We start from the raw sequence: 23016 nt of genomic DNA on the forward strand, positions 1-23016 counted from the left end.
GGCCCCTTTTTTTAGAACATGAGCATTGATGCACATGCAGACATCATCCATAGAATTAAGTCAGTGAGAGTGGCCCTATCAATGTGTGATGACACCTGGTCAGTATTGCTTCACCTGTTGACAACTTCCATTGGTGCTAACTGGGTCAGCTGTGTTCAGGTATTTTGCACTGATTGGACTGGACAGGAAAGTAAATATACACTTCTTCAAAGTCAATATTCTTAAGCCTTGAGTGTCACTATGGTGTGGTCATGTCAGGTAAATTAGCATAGGTATTGGAAGGGTCCACTTACACTGCTCTGGCGTCAAACACTTGGTCTCAGGGCAGGGACTTACAAGGGTTGCACATAGGGCAGTATCTAACCCTAACAGACTTGTAGGTAGCCAACTTTGCAGACTCCTTGGAGCACCTATCTAATCCTGGGGGAGTGCTGATTCACAATTTCAACATGGGCTAAGATTCTCTAATGCCAGTGGAAATTTGTATATATTCTTTTTACTGCTTTATTTGATTAGCATGAGCACCATCCTCTGTAGTGACCTCTGGCTCAATACTTCTGCTTGCTAACCACACAATAGCAAGCAAAAGTATTGCGCCAGCAGTCACTATGAAAGATTGGTACCCAGGCTAATATTTGGTGACGCTAGGCTGTTATTTAACATGATACCGTTGTGAATATTGGTGTAGGGACTGGGCTAATGAAATAAATACGTCTACCGAGTGAATGCATTTCTTTGAAAGGTACTTTTGTAACACACTGTATTAGTGAATCATTGTGCGTGTGTGTGTGGGGGGGGGAGGTGAGTGTTAAGAGTATCAATGCATCGATATCAAGACTGACAAGAGGCAGTGTAGGAGTGATGTAGGAATGGTCTAATTTTGAGATAACTGGGGTGTTATCATATAGGACGGCATGTTATCTAACATGCGCATTCAAATACATGTACAAAGAATAATAAATGAAGCATACAAGTACGAAGAACAGTTGACTTGGCATTTTTAATTTTATTCATGTCTGCCTGTGTCAATCATCACGGAGACTACATATGCTCCAAATCAATGAACATAGGACTCGTATTCCTGTCTACAAAATCTATGCCAAGCTTAGTAAGTCTAATCAAAAGCTACAACAGGAGGGAGAAAAGCACAACTATTTGGTACGAATGTATATCTGGGCATCTCCTCTCTATTTTACAACTTTGTAAGGAGACAGTCCACGCAGACTGTTCCTTAATTGCCCAGCACTAATTCTTTCCTTCAAGCTTTGGTAGTGAGCTAGCAGTTGTCCTATCACTAGATGGAATGGGGTGCAAAGCCTTTACAAATTGAAGTAGAAAAACTGCAAACGCATACACAAATCTGCTAGGAGATACCGACATGGGGAGGGGGGCAAGAAATGCCGGGGCCGTTCCTTCTTTACACTGACTAGGCAGGTTACGTTGTTGTCACCCTCAAACTGTAAGAGCAAGTTTTAGCGATGCGGTCACCCTCTTCTCTTACCACATCTCTGCCTTTAAATTTTTTTTACCCCCAGAAGTCTACGCTACGTCTACAGACAATAAAAATATACATTTTTTTCTGCACCTTAAAATCACCAATTGGCTTTCATTGGATCCTCAACATTTTGTACAGAACTTTATACACCCGTCTGGAACCCGCAAGCATCTTTGAGCGGCAGGGATGCGGGGGGAGAAGTGGGGTGATCGCACCATGGTCGTCTTCATTTTCTGAAGATCGCATGCACAGCAGAAGGAATGGAACAAATACCTCAGCGGCAAATTGAACAAGCGGACTCTTTTGCTAACTGCAAACTCACATTTATCAAACCAGTGAAATGACCAACATTAATAGTAAGCTATTCAAGATATGTATGTACATACAAAACTGGAGAAATGGGACCTAGCGGTATCCTATAGCTGACGTCAATTGAGGCCTCAGCTAACCAACAAATCAATTTCTCCCCCAACCCCTTGAACCAAGTTTATTGATGGCAACCAACAACTCATCTTGAGCTTGATCTCTGAAGCCGGTTGTTTTGAACAGGTAGTAACAGTTACTTACACTGTATCTATGGTCCCTTCCAAACATTGTAGATAAGAGCCAAGAGGAGTTATCGACCGACCACAATCAACTCATACCTTGTCTCTAGAAGTATCTACCCCCCGCTATCTCGTCTATACAGTATAAAACTAAGTCTCTGTGTAGCACTAGTCATCTTCATCTTCGTCCCCCAAGTCCGCATCGTCGCGTTTCCGCTTCTCGCCTCGCTGCTGCTCACCTTCCTCCTCATCATCATCCTCGTCTTCATCCTCCTCCTCGTCATCATCATCCCCCGGCTCGAAGTCTTCCTCTTCTTCTTCATCCTGGGAAGATGAAACACTGCTTTAGTCTATCCACAGAAACCCATCAAAAGCCTTGAGTATCAAAAGTCATTTGGCATTCCAGTTCAGTGCACAAACTTACAACCAAAATACAACCACAGCCAACTGGTCTGGTCTGGAAACTGGTTTTGTGTTCTTTTCAATGGAGGAGTAAAACCACACAAGCTCAGCTGGTACCTAGTCCTTTGTACATACAACTGCAAACCTGGAAATACTTTCAAATTGAATCCAAGAACTCTTAGGAGGATGACAGGGTAATGTTAATTGTGTTAGCTTCAAGTCCATTTCATATATAGTGCCAACATCAAAGCACAAGAACAAAGGGTATCTGCATCTAAAATGAACAGGCAGAAAAGTTGCTTTAGCCAAGTGTGTTGATAGAAAGGCAAATGAACCTGCATTCCAAAGCAAACTGTAGTCGAAAACTTACAGAATGAAGAGAGCACTGCAAACTTATCATTGTTATGCACATAGGATGCACAAGCCTGAACCGATGGAAACACAGAAGATGAAACAGGCAGCAAGGAAGAAGAGTTCTAGCTAGGGCAGCCATTACCTTTTGCTGCATTTGCAGAAGTTGCAGAACTCCCGGCCCCCACTGGGGATACAAAAACCAGTCAGGGACGTCCACCCACAGTTATCAACACCTCATCAAAGCCAAAAACTGTTTGCTTTAGACCATCATGCAAAGTATTCATTTTCAACAGTGTAGAGCCAACAGTTGTCTTTCTTGAAGTTGATGTAATACAACAGCCTTGGTTTGATGAGGTTTTGGTAAAGATGGAACAGATACAATTGTTTCTCCCTGCTCTACATGTCACAACACTCCAATCACTTCTGTTGAATAAAAGCACAAGCCACACGCTAAACATCATCCACATCTGCATTTCTTTGACAGAACAGAAGAAGGGATATGTTAGACTGCTCAGCACAGGAGAAACACGCCCACACACACAGACATCTGTCCTACCACACGAGAAGCAACCAAATCACATTAGTGAAAACCTTTTCCTACAAGCCTGCAATGTCACTAATTTGAAGGTGAGAAAATTACTCTTCTGAAGACATTTTCTTCTGTAGTTTTAGAGGGTTTCCTATCAAGCATAATAGCCACTTTCCTTCAGAGTATATGGTCAGCAAAAGAAAAAAACTGAAGAAAACTACCTTTGAAGACATAATTTGGATGCCGGATGTCATACTTGATATACTGTAGCATTTGAGATATTCAGAGGAATGCAATAAACATTCGAACAACAATGCATCTGGTGCACAACCAAAACTGATGAATTCATCCCCAGATCCACTGGAACATTTTTTTTAAATTTCCAAACTAAGCCCAATGCTATAAAAGCTGGCTCTCCCTTGAGGTGTCGCTAAAAAATGTAATAATTTGCAGTAGTCTAACTGGAGGCTTGTGGGAAGAAGGCTGAAACAGTTGAACATTCACTGACGTCTATGTCCTTGTTGTAGAGGTATTCGAGCCCCACCTCCGATCCACTCTCTCCCTCATCATCCTCTTCTCCCTCCACCTCGCCATCATCATCTTCATCATCATCCTCATCCCCCTCATCATCATCATCATCGTCATCATCTTCATCTTCGTCATCATCTGATGGAAAAACAACATCAGTAAGTCATTTGTGCAACAAAATGGCAACTACAACTGAAGAGAACGTTACAAGGGCTTGCTACAGGGCTTTTCAGGTGAAATATTAAGAATAAATTGCATTTATGTTTTTTTGGTAAGGAATGATGCTGAGTTTCACATTAATCACTTGGTTCTTTCAAAAACAACTTTGAAAAGAACCTATTTCTATCATTACTGTGAAGATTTCATGCGCTCCATTTTTTGGACAGGATACAGAAACACAATCCTGCAGCAAGCCATAGTAACAGAGCTATTTTATATCCTACGAACAGGAGACTCAAGTCTTGTGAACTGTGACTGGAGAACAAGAGAGGTTTTGTTAGCAGAATATCGGAGAGAAAAACAACACACTGCAACGTCTTCAAAGCAAACAGTTGTTAGGAACAACAGCCAGGAAGAGGGGGAAAGTAGGGAGTAAGTACAGCAATCTCAACAGCAAAGCTAAGCCAAACCTGTATATTAGTAAACCTTATGGGTTGATACTATCTCTTGCCTGCTTCCTTAAGTGGTACTTTAAATGTGTAATCATTGCCTTGAAAGAATGACAAGATTCACACAAACTTCAAGGGCAAACCATGGCCAAACATTAATACTTTATGGCACTGATTAAACAAACCTTAAAATGAGAATAAAGGCTATATAGACTATATACAGAAGTTAAATAGTACAATACAGGTCTGTTATCAAGTTGTTTTTTGTCATTTCTTATTGGCATTTTTTTCTAAAAACAAGTACCGGTACAATCTTACTGACACAGCACCATCGAACAATTCCATCTTGTGTGTCAAGTTTTTTTGGCACAATTGATTTACAATAATTCTTTTTCTCAAGTCCTAAGTTCTTTAAATCTTTTTGTCAAAACTGCACATTCCACTAACCTATGACTATCAGAATACCATGTAAGGGTTTAGTGCTTATGTTTTGTTACTCTTCCTGAGTTAATGAACCACCAGCAGCGAGGCATCTAAACTCCCCCTCTGCTTCTCTCCCCCTGAAAGCAACCAAACTTCACACCATTAGCACAGAACACCCAAACCTCACGCTGAACCCACCCGTGATGGAAATGGCATCTTCCTCTTCATCATCATCATCCTCGTCTGTGGTAAAAAAACACCAGGGGTTAACATGCACCATCTACACCCGGGGTCGGCAGGGGTTATGTGTGGCATAGTAGGGAAGCAGAGGCATGACTACTTTTGCAATGCAGAGCTTAATAATAATATTAGCATGAGTTTGCCACCGTTACAATCAGTAGAAAATAGGAACATGCACATTGCAAAAGAAGAAACAAATATGGAAAAGAATCAATCTAGATAACAATATGAAACACTTATATCAAACTATCCTCAATAGCACATGAACAAAAACAAGTTTATTCCAATATAGACACTGTTAGCAATGATTTTACTCATTGATACTCATTTTCAATATCTACGCATCTGTTTGTCAAATAAAATCAAAATATTCAGAAGCTGACTCAAAAAAGCTGCAAGCTTCACAAGCAAGGCTAACACGTGGCTCAGTCTGTGACAACTGTCTGTGACATTCAGAACTCATAGTTGACAACTTTCTGCTATTTTCAGCCTTGTTGTGATCTATTTGTGTACTCCTCTCACCTGAATCCTCATCTTCCTCCCCCAGGACTCCCTCACTCGCATCCTCACCATCGAGGTCATCATTCTCTCCATCCTCTGCAGATTTGAAGAAATGAAACATATTAAGGAGACTGGATAAATGGTACAAAATGCTAAAAGATAGTTCGATGTCATTAATGAGGCCATAAGGGCAATGGGTTGTTATCAAATGTCTACAGCGGAAGGCATAGCCCATTCCTCTCCTTTCATGTCCGCATATACCTGCCAACCAAAATCAGGTACCCACATTAAGTGACTTTTCCAAGAACACAATGTGTACAGTGTGACTTGTCAATCTCATATCTGCTATCATGACTTTCAATTCCGAGAATGATTTTCAAACTCCCACTACAAGCTGGTAAGACAAATTGATAGAATTCTACAACGCCATCTTTGAGACATATGATCACAATATCCTAAGATGCTCACCATCTTCATCCTCGTCATCTTCATCCTCATCCTCTACACTGGAGTCATCCGCCTCCTTGTCCGCTCTGTCGTAGCCGTCCAAGTACTTGAGGCTGGGGATGAGGTTGAAGACGTTCTCCCTGTAGTTTTCGATCTGCGTGACCTCACAGTTGAACAAGTCCAGGTTCTTCAGGGTCTGGAAATCTTTCTGCAAGTAGAAACAAGATCTCAGTCTAGCTATTCTGGCAAGACGGCTGTACTTTCAGTGTGCCGCGATTGTTTCTATGTGTGTACAACATAACCAGAGAAGCTGTGGATGGATCCTTATATTATTACTTGGTGCGTGGGTATTGATCAGGAATATAAAGGCCAATCTTATTATGAGTCTTCTAGTGGCTTTCTAAGACACTGCAGCAAAACTAAGGATAAGGTCGTCATGTTTAATGATTAACAGCTCTTGGGGCAGAGAGCAAGGGATTCAACTTTTTTGAACAGCTTGGGCTGATTTGATCTGAGTCCATAGTTAAAGGTATGTGTCATTTTATAGAAATTCTACTTTTTATATCATTACACTGCAAATGTTGATTTTCAGCTTAATCTATACTTACAACAGTATAAGATGTGTGTGTGTGTGTGAGCAGTTGAAAGACACACAACAGAAAAGCCTCACCAATGGTTCTAATGTTTCCAAGTCCTTGATTTTGTTTCCGCTAAGGTTGAGATGTGTGAGTTTGCCCGAGCCAGACAGAAGATTCAAGCCGCCCTGTATCCTGTTGTCACTCAACTCCAGCTGTGGAAAGGGCAAGGAAAATTAAAATCAATCAAAGTTTCCCCGCACAGATTTCAATCTGTACAGATGTCATTTCATGTGGGGATGATGTGGATGACATTCTCTGGAGATAAAAATCTGACCCAAAAGGGACAAAAATTAGGAATTTATGGTACTGGCTTTCTGGGATCAATGAAGTACCGAATGGAACCTTGAAATAGAACCCCAAATGTAACTCTTACTTTCAACAAGATACACTCATGAACAAAAATCATTTTTATATACACTTTTATAGCTTTTTATTCTTATGAATAGAGAAATATCTGCGGTGGTTTTATATTTGTTGTTTTTAAGGTGACCTCTCCACTGTGAAATCACACAGCCAACAATGCAAATTATCTGTCACAATGCACTATGGGAACACTTTCTCCCACTCCAATATAAATGAATTTACATGATAATAAAGAAATGCTTAGATCATTACAAAGAGATAAATGTAATTACTGGGGTCACCTTTTTGAGGCTAGGTAATTTGGGGAACCCCTTCAGACTGGTCAGGCCCACGTTGATGAGTGACAGTGCTTCCAAGTTGGTGAACTCGTCCGTCAAACCTTCGATCATCATACTCCGGCAGTTGTCCAGGTTCAACTCTTTGATCTGTGAGAGAAGACAAAACCATCACAATCAATTACTTGTACTGGTTTAATAGCTTTGGTCTACTTACTAGGGAGATACTATATTACATGTAGTCACTGAACTTTGAAGGCAAAAGGTCATTGAATATGGTCTGGTAGATATTTTTCTTCTTCGTGGGGATGCAACTAATGACACCCACTGCAAGTGAATAGCCTAAGCTCAAACACAAACAAATGGTTTCATTGGCAGACCATCGGATCGCTTCCCTTGTGCCAAAGTAAAAGAACAAACATAAAACCATCAGTTATCCTACCCAACACAGCACCCATGAATACAGGGAACCAATTTGTCTAGCACTGCATCATGGACAAATGAACAAAGATTTCACTCACAGAAAGAAGCTGTGTTTTCCATCTTCATAGAATGCTACAAATGTTTTCCATCACATGGACCCTTCCTTATCTTAATTGAACTGCACGCAAATGATAGCATTAATAATACACAACTCACATGACAGATTGAAAATCTATAATTCTTCATATGAAGGTGACACTATTGACATGTCTAGCTTGCTTTCTTGGAAACAGTTTTGTCTTGAAAACTAAGGGCCTCTGTGCAGATTCAGGGGATTGTGAATTAATGGTATGCTTTTTTGTTTATTAGATGCAAAGCTAATACTGTAATAGCATAAGAAGCTTTTTTTCTAGGATCCTGGACTCAACAATGCCATAACAACTCCCTAAAAACAATTCCCTAAAAACAATCCAGGTCTTGCTGTTGTTTTAATGGCAACTGCATACTGCCAGAGACATGTGTAAGAACACATATCCAACAGTCAGCCAACTTATCAGTCTACTGCCACCACCCAACATCTTCAATATGAATACCTCACTAGCGCTGGGTCATACCATTACATTTGACCTGAGGGGGTCTCTGTTGACATAAATGCCCTCACCAACCAAGGGACAAACAATTTTCAACGGTACTTGGGCTTCAAGCAGGTCAGTGACCTGTCATTGGTAACAACTTATGTGTAACTACCGATGCTTTCAAGTAGACACTACTAGACTCGGCACTGGGAAATTTCTCCTTGTGCCTATCCAATTCTGTCAAATAAATTTCTAGCCTTCAGTGCATTTCCTTGTCTTTGACTGTCTTGTTCTTGTCTTGTGCATGTAACATGTTCATTACATAAAATTTGGTTTGATTAAGCTCAAAATCAGTCGGAACTATTACCTGATGTAGCAATTTAGAGTGAGGAAGGCAATCAGGAAAATCATTGCTTTCTGACTGGTCTATTTTGAACCTTAAGTTAATTGTAAGACTTTTGCCCTGCTCTTACCTACTGGAGAAGACACAAGTATCATTAAACTCACAAAGTTCAAGGTTTTGGAGCAAGCCATCAATACACTTCCAATTCTAAATATCGTATCAACCTTTTATTTTGGTAACATCATTGTCCTAAACAACTCTGAATGATAACATTATAAGGTAGCTAGTGAAAGGTAATATTGACCCTACTAAAAAATTGGAAGGGTTCCAATTCTGATACTTGGCCTTTGTTGTATGTCATCAAAACACTTTGGACATTCTCTTCAATGAGCTTGTCTCAAAAATCGAAAATCTTAAGTCCTGACCATAGGTTGCAACTTACTCATAATTAGCATATTTAATTAGTGTTCTTTGATAATCCATCAGAAATATGTGGAAAAGGTAGCAATACGGGTTTATTTTACTCAAAGAAAAAGGAATATCACAAGTGGACTTTATCTTGTACATGTATTTGTGTCTGTGTCCCTCAGGTTACATGCCATCAAAGTTATACGACCTTAACAGTGTTTGTTCCAGGCACCCGTTATGGGAACAGAATATTTTCTACTTTTGCAGTGACTAATGTCCTGGCTATGGTTGGGGATAATACGAGGAAACTTCACAGCCTTAAAATTTTGACCGTTGTTTTCTTAAGGGACTTATCGGGTAGACTGCTTAGTGCTTACAAAACTATTGATAATCTGAATCGCAATAAGTGATGTAAATGTTATAATTTTTACTATAAACCAAAAGGTAATGTACCTAACAACCAATCTACCTTCAACCTACCAAAGACAAGTCAAAATGATTTAACTTCACAAGGTCTTTTTGCAGATTAACCTTTTGCTTAGTTTTAATTCAAGCATTTTCAATAACAGTATAACCTATACAGATATGATTATTCAATCCCTTCATTTGATTAAAACACAAGTATTTACCAGTGCGTATTAAAACTGACCTAACAATATTTTAATTATTACTTCATTATTCTCTGTCTGACTTCCAGCCAAGATCTGTCCTCTGTGATAATGCAGTCAGTGGAAGTATAATTAAGAGCAATACTTGTGGAGCATGTAGTTATCTGTTCCAGTTACACAAAGAAATTCTGACTTCAAAAATTACACAAATATACCCATACAAAGATCACATGAAAAATTTACCATCGGTCGTTTTTTTTATTTCATCAATAAACGACTTTTTTGTCAAGAAAGCGCTGGAGTTCTGCTAAAGCCCCCTAGCGGCCAGTGCTAAACTACAGAAGACGTCACATGTAACACGTTGCAGCCAGTCATTTGACTCGTTGCGTCGTCAGAAATACATCTCCACAAAATCAACCTTCTGCCCATGAAATTATACATTAAATGGTGCTGAATGGACAAATATTGCGGAATTTCCTGCCAGGTGGGATGCTGGGGCAGGTTAGCGGGCTGTCAAGCCGCGAGAAGTGAAAGTTTTGGGCAGGGAACGAATCGGTAAATGCGCGCGGAAGGGACGCCACGAAACAGCACACTATTGTTCGCCCCCATCTCCCGATAAACAACCTCACATTGGACGGCTCAGAATGCAGAAAACAACAACATGCACGGGTCGATATGGTAGCGGGGCTCCTCATAAAGATGTAAAAATTATTGGTACCCAAGGTTGACCCGATAGGGTGAGAATTTTAGCAGAATTTAGCGATCTCCTATTTGTTTTATTGTGTAACTTGATTAGCTGCTGATCCAAAATGGCGGCCCCACTCCGCCATGCTACGGCACTTCGCGGAAGCACAAAAATGACCGTATCTTTCCTCAACGCGGATCAAAATCAACCAAACTTTCAGAATTTCTTGGGATTTACAGCCCTCATCGAACAAAACCGTGTCTTTGGGAAATCGTCCGCGGGAATATGATAAATCAGTCAGCGTGGCCGAGCGGCGCTCACCGCGGGATCAGAAAAATTCAAATTTCCTCGACTCATTTTGAACGTCGCCTCAAACATGCACATGTCTCATTCCACTGGACAATACTCAACGATCATGGAATAATAAATACCATATTTTTCTTACGAAAAAATCGATCGAAACCTCCAGCAAATTCGACAAAATCCACTAAAACCTACTGACAAGACAAACAAATCCTGACATGCTCTACATACGAATGTGGAGAGCTATGAAGAGGGGGAAACTCAAAATGGCCAAAACCCCGCGCCCCTTTCCTTCCATCCCCGTTAAAAAACCACAAACATCACAGCCCCTAAATTTTCCCAGGACATCACAGAGGCCTTTATCAACAACTCGGACGCTTCTGGTCGCCTGGACTGTTAGGATAAGGGTGGCTAAGGGCGGTGTTTTTGAGGAGCAGGCGGGCCCGAAGTGTCCGTGTCGCCGCCATTTCTCCTTCTGACGACCCACCGAACGCGCGAGGCTCGACTTCCCCCAACACAACTTACAAACTTGCACCCAACCCACCCAAAGGGACCCACCGAGGCCTTTCTCTCGCAGTACATGTGATGAGACTGCGAGGTTTGGCTCAGGTGGACACTAGGAAGAAGGTAAAATTAAAGGAACGGTTGTTTGGAAGCGGAAAGGAGAACGGCAGGGCCCGTGGGGGTGTGAGCACATGCACGCTCGGCTCCCCTTGTTCGGCACGCGCGCCGCCGGCCAGGCTCAAGCGGTCGCCGCGCCGAGGCATACCTGTGAAGGCTCCCGACCCCTCTTCTCGAGCTCGATTCGCTTTTCCATCTTCTCTGTGAACGTGGATCTCGGCAGGGAAATGAAAGAAAAAACACAGCTCTGCTTGTCTCTCTCCTCTCGGCCGGCCCAAAATAAAGCACAAAGTTGGCAGCAACGCGCCAAGCCAAAACGAGCTAGGGGGCCTCAACCAATCCTCCAATCCAAGCAGGCCCTCTACGAAGTAATGCGCACGTGGTAGGGACCAGTCTACACCTCAAAGGGTCTCCCTCCGAATCAAAATACCGATAAATTATTACATTTTCTTTAAAATATCAGCACGAAGTCCTTAAGATTACCATGATTGCTTTTTTATTCAACCAATCATATCAAATCAAATCTTGAGCGTGTCACAGACGTCCCAGTACCCTCCCCGCTTTTATAAAATGGTTTATCCCTATAAGTGAGCTTGTGTACTACCAATGGGCCAATAGTGGGGCGGACGCGCTTTTGAAAATAGGTCAGGAAGGCGGGAAACAAGTTAGCTTCTCACCTGCCCAGGTGTCTCTTTGGCATTGGCAGCGGGAAGAGCAACGTTTTATACATAGACAGTGTCCTTGATCACTATTAAACCTTGCTACGTTTTGCACAGGGAATAATCAACTGGTTTTCCCAAAATGGAAAACAACAAATTGCTGATGGTCTTTGAGGAGCGAAATGGAAGAAGATACTATACAAACAACAAACAATAAAGCAACAAATCTTTTGAATGCTGAGAAACAAAACACTGCGTTGCTCCATACTCATAACCTAAATGCTTCTTTTGCAACAAAGCCACAACTAATATTGAACAGGGTGCTCTTGCAATGCAATCTGAATCAAAAAGTGTCATTTGCATATTCATCTCCATTCATTTTTACAGGTATATTTGCTCCATTTCAAATCTACTGACTATGTGGCAAACATAACGAAGAAGAAGATACAGGAAAAATAAACATACATGTACTTCACGAACATTGGAAGAAAACAAGAATATTCATCCACAATAAGTTGAATAATAGTCAAATCTGAAGAACTTTGCAGTACTTTAGAATTTGAATCAATGACAGAATACCAAAGTCTCTATAAAATCAATATACATGTACTATTTAGAGAGAGATGGGTTGCTAGCTACTTGGAAAGCACTGATGCACAATGTAGAAAAGTGCAAGGCATCCTACTGTACGGTACCATGTATCAATATGGTGACACTTCCAGGTGTTATGACTCAAAATTCTTACTTTGAAATGCTTGTAACTGAGAATGACAGGAAATGACCACCAGACTTTCAAACTCAGGCCAGGCTTTCTAAGTTCTAACTGTACATATGTACATTTTGTGCAGTAAATGACCTATAGATAAAAATCAAGGAGAGGGATGCTACTAAGGTGGATTGGTAATCTCCCAGACACCTAAATGCCACCATCCAACAGAAAAAGCATTATTCCTCAGCTCATTCGAGGACAGGTCCGACAAGTGTTCACCGTTGCCTATGAATAACCAAGATGTCAAAGTCATGGTTATAACAAGTCTTAAATATTGCAGTATTTTCCTATCAGGTGAGGTAAGCATTTTCAATGATTTTGTTTTTTTAACTAAACATTTGTAGATAATCCTAACATCAAATAAAAGAATATGAGGCCTTCAGGAGGCAGGGCTCAGAGCCATTGTAAAATCTTTTTTTTTTTTTAATAAAAAATATTGGCTCATTTCTTCCTACTTTTACAGATAGACTTGCTAGTTCTACAGAAAAATTGAGTATTGTCCATTGTACTCATGGTGTACTGAAATTTGTGCAATCATATCTGTGCAATCATATCTGATAAGCTGTTGGGTCCCACTTGGAGACTGTTGCAGACACAACTATCTAGGGTGGTCCTGGAAATTGAGGCCTTGGCACCCAGTGCAGCTATTAAGTGTTAGTCTCCATCAGGCCTTCCTACGGAGGTGCGGGGATTGTAGAACTCGGCAAAAAAGCGGGAAATCGGCCATGGGAGTCATCCACGCTTAGATTCATGTTTCCACTGCACAGCCAACCAACTCCTCTGGTATCAAAACTCCCCTGGCAAATTGTTCTCTCTATAATAGCCATTGTAGTCAGTCTGGTAGAGACTACTAAAGTGTATGTTCTGATAGAAAAACATTTTGAGGCTGTATCCATTATTCAGCAAGACAAAATGGGCATACAAATAATGACGGACATGCAAAGATCTTGCCAACTCAGAGCATTCCTCCATTTACATTGAATTGTGTGCTATCAGAAAGGCTAAGAACAGGGATGTACTTAGTATGGAGGAGACTTGTGCTAGAGGCAACCATGGTCCCCGACCCTCCTGATGAGGATGGGACTAGGTGAGGTGAGGTGTGTGTGCTATCGTTATTAAGAAGAAAGTTCTATGATAGATCTATATACTATCTTTTAAGGCTTTTAAGTCATTTAAATTGTTTGTAAGGAATGATGATCAAGTTGAAATTCCTAGCACCCGCCAAATGTAGTACTGGTATTTGGTGTCGATGATATTTTCAGCACACCACAAGCAACATATCACCAAGCCCCCTGGCTTTTCATGGCCTTCAAACTAAGCCCAGAACATTCTGTCCTCCTGATCACTTGATCCCTGTTTTACACAACCTTTTGTATAATTTGGATTTAGATAATCTTAGAACTACACAATTATTAGCGTGTGCTACCACTTAAAACCAAAACTTGTCAGAGTCATAAATCACAAAACATTGGCATCTACTAGTATCACTAATTGTCTTCAAAACCTTTCCATCTCTGTCAAATAAGTAAAATTTACTAAAAACAGTCTGAAGAGACAAATATCTAGTGCTGGTGAAAGTCTGATATTTCAGTCCATGCATGTAGTCTGTAGATCTTTTTCTTCTGTCATCTTTTATTTCTCTCAACTTTATTCCATCATCATCACAGGTGGGTTGCCTGGACCAAGTCTCCTCTTCCAGACATTATTTATTCCCAATGATTAATATCATTGTGCAATTTGTTCTTTCACATTCTCCCTTCCCAGTCTGTTTTGCAAAAGGTAACACATAAGGCAAAATGCACATATTTTTGTCTACATTCTTAATATACAAGTCAATAGCTGATTTCATGTCACGACTGTAATAACAACCCCAACAAGTTACAAATTTCAAGGCCATCTACCTTATATATAGTAAGTTATACCCTAGACAATGACTTATCGTTTTGTTTGATAAAAGAATACCTACAATGGAGGTCCTATTCCTGTTCAACCAAATAGATACATGCACAAGATTATGAATGAGTGACAGACTGTCATGGTTTTTAACAGTCTATTTCTAAAATGTATCTACTTTCATGATGGTTTTAACTGGTGGCAGGAGGGGGAAAGGTAATCTCGGAGTCCAGGCAGATCTTGCTGAGGAGTTTCATCAAACAATGCCTGGAGATTTAATTAGGGAAAGGAGGCTTTCAAAGTGTGTAAAAAGCCACTGCAAACAATTCAAGGTGTAGACTACTGTACTTCCTGAAATTTATTATCACAGTAGTTTTAATTATGTTCCAGGTTTTCGCGTCAACTACTTAACCACAAAACCACTGCAGACACTCCATCTCCTCCTTACCTCGCCATAAGGCATTTACAGTACAGTCAAACTTGTCTATAGCGACCATTCAATGGACTAGAGAAACGTGGCCACAGGCACTATAGACAGGTGGCCACTATATTAGACTGTAGAGAAAATGTTGATCAATTGACCACGAGCAATACATTTTCCGTACCCACTTATCTTTCTCACCAAGTAACATTGTCTGGATCGTCTGAGAATTCAACTTACCCTGCAAAAGTCAAATCTATTAAAAATACTTGATATTGCCATGCGGAAATGTTGGTAAATTCGCCGAAAAAAGACTTGCACTCTAACGTTCGAGGCACCTTCCACTAACGCAAAAATGACCCTGTCGGGAACTCAAAATCTTTTTTGAAAACTGTGACTTTAAACTCAGCGCCGGGTGACATAAGGGCCCTGTATGGTTGCAATAAGCAGTGTTTTCATATCTACGGGATCGGAAGTCATGTGGCCATGGCCGCGTTGGACAGGCGGTCGCTATAGACTATTTCTTATAATGCTTAGGTCAATGGGAAAAATCTGAGGGACTGACAAAAGGTGACCGCAATGGCCAGGTGGTAATACAGGTTTGACTGTCTGCCACTGTAATTATGCACATGTCCTACAATCACGGTCCTTTATCCTTTGGAGAGATCATCTCAAACATCTGTGGGAGTGTCCCTGTTATCATGACAATAGCACAATCTCAAAAATGGTAACCAACAACCACTGCCAAGTCTGCATTACAACTTCAAGAAACATCTATGCCTGGATTTTAAGCTCCAAGCAGATGTTGCAGCCTAGATGGTTTCTTCTCTCTGATGGTTTGCTTACTAGTAGTTAGGGACCTGGACGAGAAGTCATTCAGACGGACTATCAGAAGATCAATGAGTACACACTGTTACATTTTGTTATACATGTATGTATTTTTGTAATACAATATGTGTAAGGATCCTGCTATCATGTTTACAGCTTTATATGCAATCTGATGATGATGCAATCTGCATCTTTGTTATATTTTGTATGCCCTTCATCTCCACCTTCATAACATAAGAAGCAGCCTGCAGGCCCCTTCTCTTGAATAGATTAATAAGGTTCAAACTAACGTGACATCACAATCGCCAAGGGGTAATTTCTACCGGTTCTAACTGAAATACATAAGATTACTCAGACACAACAAGTTCGTGGAGACATCAGGCTATAGTATATACCTCCTTGAGGTATAGCAGCACCCAGAGGGAATCATTATCACAGAAAATCTTATTCTTGTAAAGTTGTAATGACTGGATACACTCTTCTCAATAAACCAGCCTCACAGGGAAAGGCATCAAGCATCAAGCCAAAGGCTTCACCATTAAGCTCTTTCCCAGGATATAGAGGCTTTTTTGTCATTTAGCCACATGCATTTCTTCTGGTCTTTATATATGGTTAATTAAACTAAAGGGAACTAGGACCTTTGAACAGTAGCAATCTTTATCTTTTGGTACTTGGCGTATTGCAGAATAGTGTGTGTTTGTTAAACTTAGAGATTAATCCTAATAGCTGATTCAAGTCTATAAATTACAATTCTCTGAATGCATATAACATCTAAGAAAATACAAACTTGCATCTCTAACTGAGATGTGTTGAGCAATTGCAGAAAATGTAACTCTACTCTGGTTTCTCAGTTAATATCAAACTTTCAATTTATTTTATTTCAATCTTTGACTTTGAGTAATAATGTAATCAAGGGACAGAGAATATTTGCTATAGCCTGACCGGAGTTTGAAAAGAAATTGCACTGTCAATAGCGATGTAAATGGATTGAATTACAGTTACTGTAACATTATTCTGTTTTGCAGTCCAGTCATAATGAACACAATATTTGTCAACATGTACAAACCTTTAACAATTCAATAATTTAAGGTATTCATTAGTAACCACACTTCAATAGTTTGCAGATATGTTTTTAAAAGCATGTTTAGAATTTGTAAATGTGTGATGACAGAATAGTGTAAAATGTACATGAATGTTGCTGTCAGAAGGATACATCAGTGTTAGGGTACAGAATGGGCTAGACAGGTCCTCAGCCTAGCTTGTCCATGGTTACTAGGATATTGCTATGGCAACCATATGTCACTGTACAGTATACCCTGACCTTCTAGAGGCCAAGATCAGTAGTAACAATTATGTAGTGACAATCATCAACAATGGGGGAAAAGACCTCCAAGTAAGGCATGCATTTATTTACCACCTGTATAGTAGTAGTACCCATTATTTGATTATACTGATGGGGTCATTGACACAGGTAGTCAGCAGTCACTAGTCTTCACTCAGTTCAGTCAATGATATAAAGACAACTTTTCTTTCCACATACTAGTATTGAATTGGAGTTATATATAAATCTGTAGAACACATGCAAAGATTAAGAATGGCAACAAGTGTAATTCAACATTATATTGTTTCTTCCATCTATCCACGCAGATAGACCATAAAACTTAAAAGAAAGTCTATTAGAAGTTATTAGCATATATCTAGGTCACTGTAATCATCTCTGTATGGCACAAATGGATTCATCAACTTGATAAAGTTGGAAAACACTAGCTATTTTTAACATTATCGTTACATGTATATCATATACATAGTGATCATGCCAGCCTTAAGTTGTAATAATTACTTTCTGTGACATATATCACACTTGTTAGGAAAGTAATACAGGCAACATCAAACAACATTCTGTGCTTAGCATAATCTGTATATTTCCAATCTATCTGTACAATATGCAATACCAAAGTCTTGTGCTTTGTAAACCCTTTCTATGTGCCTAATGTAACTCAAAGTACTTATTGTTCAGTCACCTGGTGAGGGCTAGCTCTTTGTTGTAATAATAGTTATTGGCTAGTTGGATTCTCTCAAGCTGGATATTTTTACACAGTCACTAATAAATCCTAATATCATAAATGTAATAAACATGTAGCATATGATCAGAAAATAAGCAGTTTTCTTCATAAGTTCATAACTGTACCTTTTAATAATAAAATGAAATTCAAATAAAAATAACATCCCTCAACATTATCCATTCAATGCATTGTTGTTTTTCATGAGTAAACTGAAACATTACTAAAGGGTGCATGGTAACAATTGCATGCATCCATCTCTGTGGATGCTGCGCTTTGATGAAATAGCTGATGAATAAAATTACTTACTTAAGTTACTACCTGGAGCCTTTTTGAAAAAGGCAATATTCAATGAATAAAGCAAAAACATCTGCACATATTTCAATCTGATTGTCTGTATATGTCATCTTCTTTATATGATAACATATATTGGACGTCTATTTCTGGATGAAGTGGTCCAACATCCGGGTCCTTTGGAGGGTGTTTACCCACCTCATTATTTACATAACTGAAAAAGGCTGGTCACGTGATATCCGCCATCTTACCCGCTCGGAAAAAAACTACCCGACCGGCCAAATGTGTATTTTCCCCCGCAATCCAATGAAGAACTAGTAACAGAAAGCGAATAAAGTTACCTTGGCGCGCGTCAGCACGGGTATTTTCAGCTCCGCGGTGTCGGTCTGACCCGATCCGTCATTTTGGGCGTCTTTTCGCCAGCTCTGTCACCCCGGCGGACTTTCCGGCGGCAAAAATTTTCCCGCTCCACCATCGCTGCCAAACTTCTCCATTTTGACGACGACGAAAGGCTGCATCGAACTAGTGGAGTGAATTGAGGCTGCGATACGTAAAAAGGCGGATCTGAATGGGTGTGTCCCAGTGCCTTTGCACGGTCACCCCGCCGCCATTTGCACAAAATACAATCGCAGTCCGACTTGCCCTCATACAAGTAGAGTGTTTAGATAGCAATGCCGCCAACCCCCCTCTAAGGACTATTGATGCCATTCACTAACCAACTGATTTGAATAAAGCGTGGCAGAAGGCGGAAGTTGGACTCGATCTGCCACAAATGTATTCATATGACATACAAATAGGTGCTGAAGAGTAAGCCAAAAAGTTCGGCCTTATCTTTTTCTATCCGATAATCGTATAATTAGCAATTAGTTAGCTAACAAACATAAAGGGCTAGTTAATTGGTCTATCGATTATCTAGATAGTTAACTTATTAACTGCGTTATCAACTTATTGGATTTACAATAAAAACATTATCACGGTGAAAGCATCATTGGCGCATACGGTTTGATGACTTTTCCTGGCCATACTTAGCGATTGGAAAACTCTTTTTTTTTTCCAAACTCAACAAATAGAAACTTCCTTCACGTGTCTTACTTGTGCGATAATCTCCAACTTTACAATGTAATGTACCGATTTCCGAGCTTTTTCGACGTCGTAAAGGAAAGTATCAGAATGAGCGGTTTTCAGTAAATTATCTGCGCGCACCGTCTCGGTCAAGACGCGCTTAAAATACAGCAAAAAGAGCGAAAGTCACAAGGGGAAGGTTGGCTTAGGTCTATCTTACATAAGCGTGATTACTATTGGTTTCAAGGAGCACCTTGGTTGTATTGATTAATTTTGTTCGCAGACCATTCGTTGTTGCCCTTTGTGCGCTGTAACACCGTCCGATGAACTTCAATTTTGTTTCAAGGACACTCCGCTAACGGTTTGCCTGTCACGGAGATTGAGTTCTCCGCTGCCTTGCTACTACAACTTGAATTGGTGATGTATTAGCTTCGGCTGTCGACATTGCTATGGAAAATAATATATACATATGCGACAAAAGATTCACAAGCAATGTTTGACTCGCTCAGTGTTTTAAGAAGTTCCCAAAGTTCCCAAATCTGTGTACTAGTCAGTGCAAGGTGCTTAAGCGGCAAACATCGATCTCTACGTCACCCAATATCACAAGGGTCATTCTAGATGTATGTAAAACATCTGGACCTATTTGGAAAGTTTTCACTGGCTATATTCATTTTGTAGATTTTCACATTTTACTATTTGGCCGGACTGCATACACATACTGTACCCTATGCATGGCATGATCCGCATCATTGCTACCGGTCGCGCCCATGAAAAAGTGGATACAGCGACTGTCAAATTACCAAAATTCTGTCTTTTCGTGAATAATAATGAGGAAATCGCGCGAAAGCCTCGCAGTGCGGTTTGAATACTTTTTAGGCTTCTTTGACTTGGTTTCAAAAATGCAACCATTCCAAATCGGGGATGACAATATCTAAGATATTTCTCACCCAAAAGCACGTAAAAGTATGACGTAAATCTTATCAAATGTTTCGTTTACAATTTATTGATACATTAACGCATGCAATATCCTTGAAGTAATCGTGTGTACATGTATGTCATGTGGGTTGTTACGTTTTGAAGGGCTATCACATCCACATTTTATAATTGTGAAACAAGAAAATGTTAAACGAATACAACGATGTTTTTACATGAACAGATCCATTTTTTCCTTTCAAAATGTTGTGAAAGGTGTACATTTGTGGATGCAATATATCATTGATCGCCAGGGGAGGCGTTTGATTGCAGAAAAAGTGTCACAAGTTACTAGTAGATTTTTTTTGCCGTTTTCTGAAACAATGACGAATTTAAAGACGATTATGCCATATTCTGTATATCACGTAGTTTCATAACCTTCGTAATCTTTATTTACGCGCAACCACACCAGTTTGGGGGCGTTCCGAGGATGAGTCACAGAGAGTGGACTTCTGTTCTACTGTGAAAAGGCGGAATACGTAAAAATACGGTGATTAGAAAATACCCCCAGAACGTTCGCAACCTAACAGGTGTATAAAATGACAGTAACACAAAAAGTTGACATGATGGGAGAGCAATTATAGTCTTTCTATATTTCAAAGAAGCACTGACTACAATCTGACATGGTACTGTAAAGCCAAAGAACAGCGCGTAGCGGCTGCGGGTCTTTCCTGGGCCCCTTAAGGCTACCAACGTCACATTTCCAAACCGGGGCCCGGCCGGGCTGTTTCAACTTTGTGGAGACGAAAAATATAAATGTATACGTAAAAATATACACAAATAATGCCCACGACTATTCTCTTCCGTCTTGTGTAGTTCGGTGTATTTTAATTTATGTCATACTTTTCGTTCCCGAAAGCTGCCCAACTGCGCCCCGGTTTGAAAATGTGACTTAATTACCGGTACTAGTTACTAGTACGATGCGCGCTTTTCTCTAGAATTAATTGATGGCAGCCATTTAACCGGACATATGACGAATTCAATGATGCAATATTAATTACTCTGAACCCTAAAACGATTTGTCCTGACTTTGAGATGTTTCATTGCACATATGGTGATAACCATAACCATTAACAAATGCACTTGTAATCTGATAGACACAGAATGTAAACAATGATAGTCGGCAGAGGCTTTAATGCAGTGTTTACTACATTTTGTATTCAGCACATTGTCTCTCGTTTCTATAGAAATGAACGTGCAATCTGACCTTTGATAGCTACTTCTTACGTCCATAATGACACGATGTACAATACAAATAAAAAACATGAAAATAAGACCATATATTAACAATCACAATCCATGTACAAAATAACGTTGAAGGCACAATAACAGATCATATTTCACAATGTGAAAAAATCGAATATAGTAGAGAAAATCTAATGGTACAGATAAAAACAGTAAAAAACAGATATTAAGTAAAAAAAGACACAGTGATATATGAAGGTGTTTACTTGAGCTAAATTTCTCCACTCTATTACTTTTGATTGTCACAACTCGATTAACATTTTCCAACATCTACACATACATCTGTATCACACTATTGTTGAGCACATTTGTCATGGCAAAGCTCACATACCCAGACACTACATGTTTGCACTGTGAGACCTGTGTATAGCAGAGCACCATTGGGATTCATTACACTTAGTACATCAGAGAAGCCCCTTCTTAATTCAATATAAGAACAGTCACCCAGAAACTGGGACAGACATTGCAACGTATTTTTTTACATCCTTTCATTCTGTTAAGCGTAACAGCAATATTTTCCTGAACACATGCTTTACAATTTGCACCTTGAAAAAGTATAAGAGTGGTATTATTTGATGTGGTATTCTATGAACAAAACCAAGTGTTGATCATCTAACTGGCCTTTTAGTAACAGTCTGACTTTCTTCATGGCAATAATGCATGACTTGTACGACGTTAGACTGCAGCTAGGTGGCGCTGCTGCAGTGTAAAGGATGTGGTTCAAGCACGACAGAGTTTCTATCCCCCCTCACCAGTGACAGATAGCTGCTGTGTGCAGTAGAACCATGCAGTATTGCCCTGAGGACAGTCACTGAAGCTTTGACTAGGGAAATAACACTGTTTGTGTACACAGTAATTTGTTATACAGCAAATTACCACCTGATGAAACTATTGACAACAAGCCACACAAGTTGTGTCAACTGAGTTGCTGTGATAGAATGATGGCAAGACGTTTAACAAGCACATTGACATGTGTTTGTGGTTTAAATAAAGTCAAGGTCAAAGCATAGGATATTGCTGCTTAAGGAATATCTTGAAGATCCAAAAAAAAAATAACTGGATACACAGGAACCATACAATAATAATGTTACAGTACTTGTCTACTAACACTATCTATCAATTAAGATGAATCTAACAAATTGGGAATTCGCGAAGAACAATAATTTTCATTACAATACTGAAACAATCATAACAAGTGACCTCCATTTCTAATCTATCACATACTTTTACAATGCTACAGTCATTGGCTAACAGATAATAACTAAATATGGTAATCTAATAGATGCTGTAGATCATCTGTACATGGACGACTTCAATATTTTTGACCAAAGTGACCTCTGTAACAAATGCTAATGATAGCTGCTTTTCTGATCAATGTACAAACAATTCAATAAGCTGCCTGAGCATATATGCTATCTAAACTTCAGGTGGATCATGAGGGGGGTCTAAACGATTGAAACCCACAGACCCCCATCAGGCATAAAGAAGTATATTGCTGG

General features: G+C 39.8%; 1 protein-coding gene across 7 annotated transcripts; it reads right to left on the reverse strand.

The window, feature by feature from the left end:
* Positions 1–981: 981 nt before the first annotated feature.
* Positions 982–18848, reverse strand: LOC118411231 (acidic leucine-rich nuclear phosphoprotein 32 family member B-like). Of its 7 annotated transcripts, none has more exons than XM_035813366.1 (9): positions 18580–18848; positions 7355–7498; positions 6743–6862; positions 6094–6280; positions 5647–5721; positions 5083–5127; positions 3834–3991; positions 2939–2980; positions 982–2364 (listed from the first exon to the last, which is right to left on the reverse strand). In XM_035813366.1, exons 2-9 carry the CDS (start codon positions 7463–7465, stop codon positions 2209–2211), a joined length of 894 nt encoding a protein of 297 aa, XP_035669259.1. In that variant the 5' UTR covers positions 7466–7498; positions 18580–18848; the 3' UTR covers positions 982–2208. The 7 variants fall into 7 exon arrangements, with proteins under 7 accessions (XP_035669259.1, XP_035669254.1, XP_035669253.1 ...); XM_035813361.1 differs by lacking the exon at positions 18580–18848 and adding an exon at positions 11463–11704 and having other exon boundaries at positions 3870–3991; XM_035813360.1 differs by lacking the exon at positions 18580–18848 and adding an exon at positions 11463–11704.
* Between the last annotated feature and the right edge of the window lie 4168 nt (positions 18849–23016).

Source organism: Branchiostoma floridae, chromosome 3 (genome assembly GCF_000003815.2).
Source record: "Branchiostoma floridae strain S238N-H82 chromosome 3, Bfl_VNyyK, whole genome shotgun sequence".
In the NCBI taxonomy this organism is placed as follows: domain Eukaryota; kingdom Metazoa; phylum Chordata; class Leptocardii; order Amphioxiformes; family Branchiostomatidae; genus Branchiostoma; species Branchiostoma floridae.

Coding starts and splice junctions, on each gene's coding strand:
- LOC118411231 (XM_035813360.1), bottom strand. CDS start 11,510: ATGGAAAAGCGAATCGAGCTCGAGAAGAGGGGTCGGGAGCCTTCACAG. Junction 6,281..6,742: donor TGGAAACATTAGAACCATTG/GTGAGGCTTTTC, acceptor TTCTACTTGCAG/AAAGATTTCCAGACCCTGAA. Junction 5,128..5,646: donor GGAGGAAGATGAGGATTCAG/GTGAGAGGAGTA, acceptor TTTTTACCACAG/ACGAGGATGATGATGATGAA.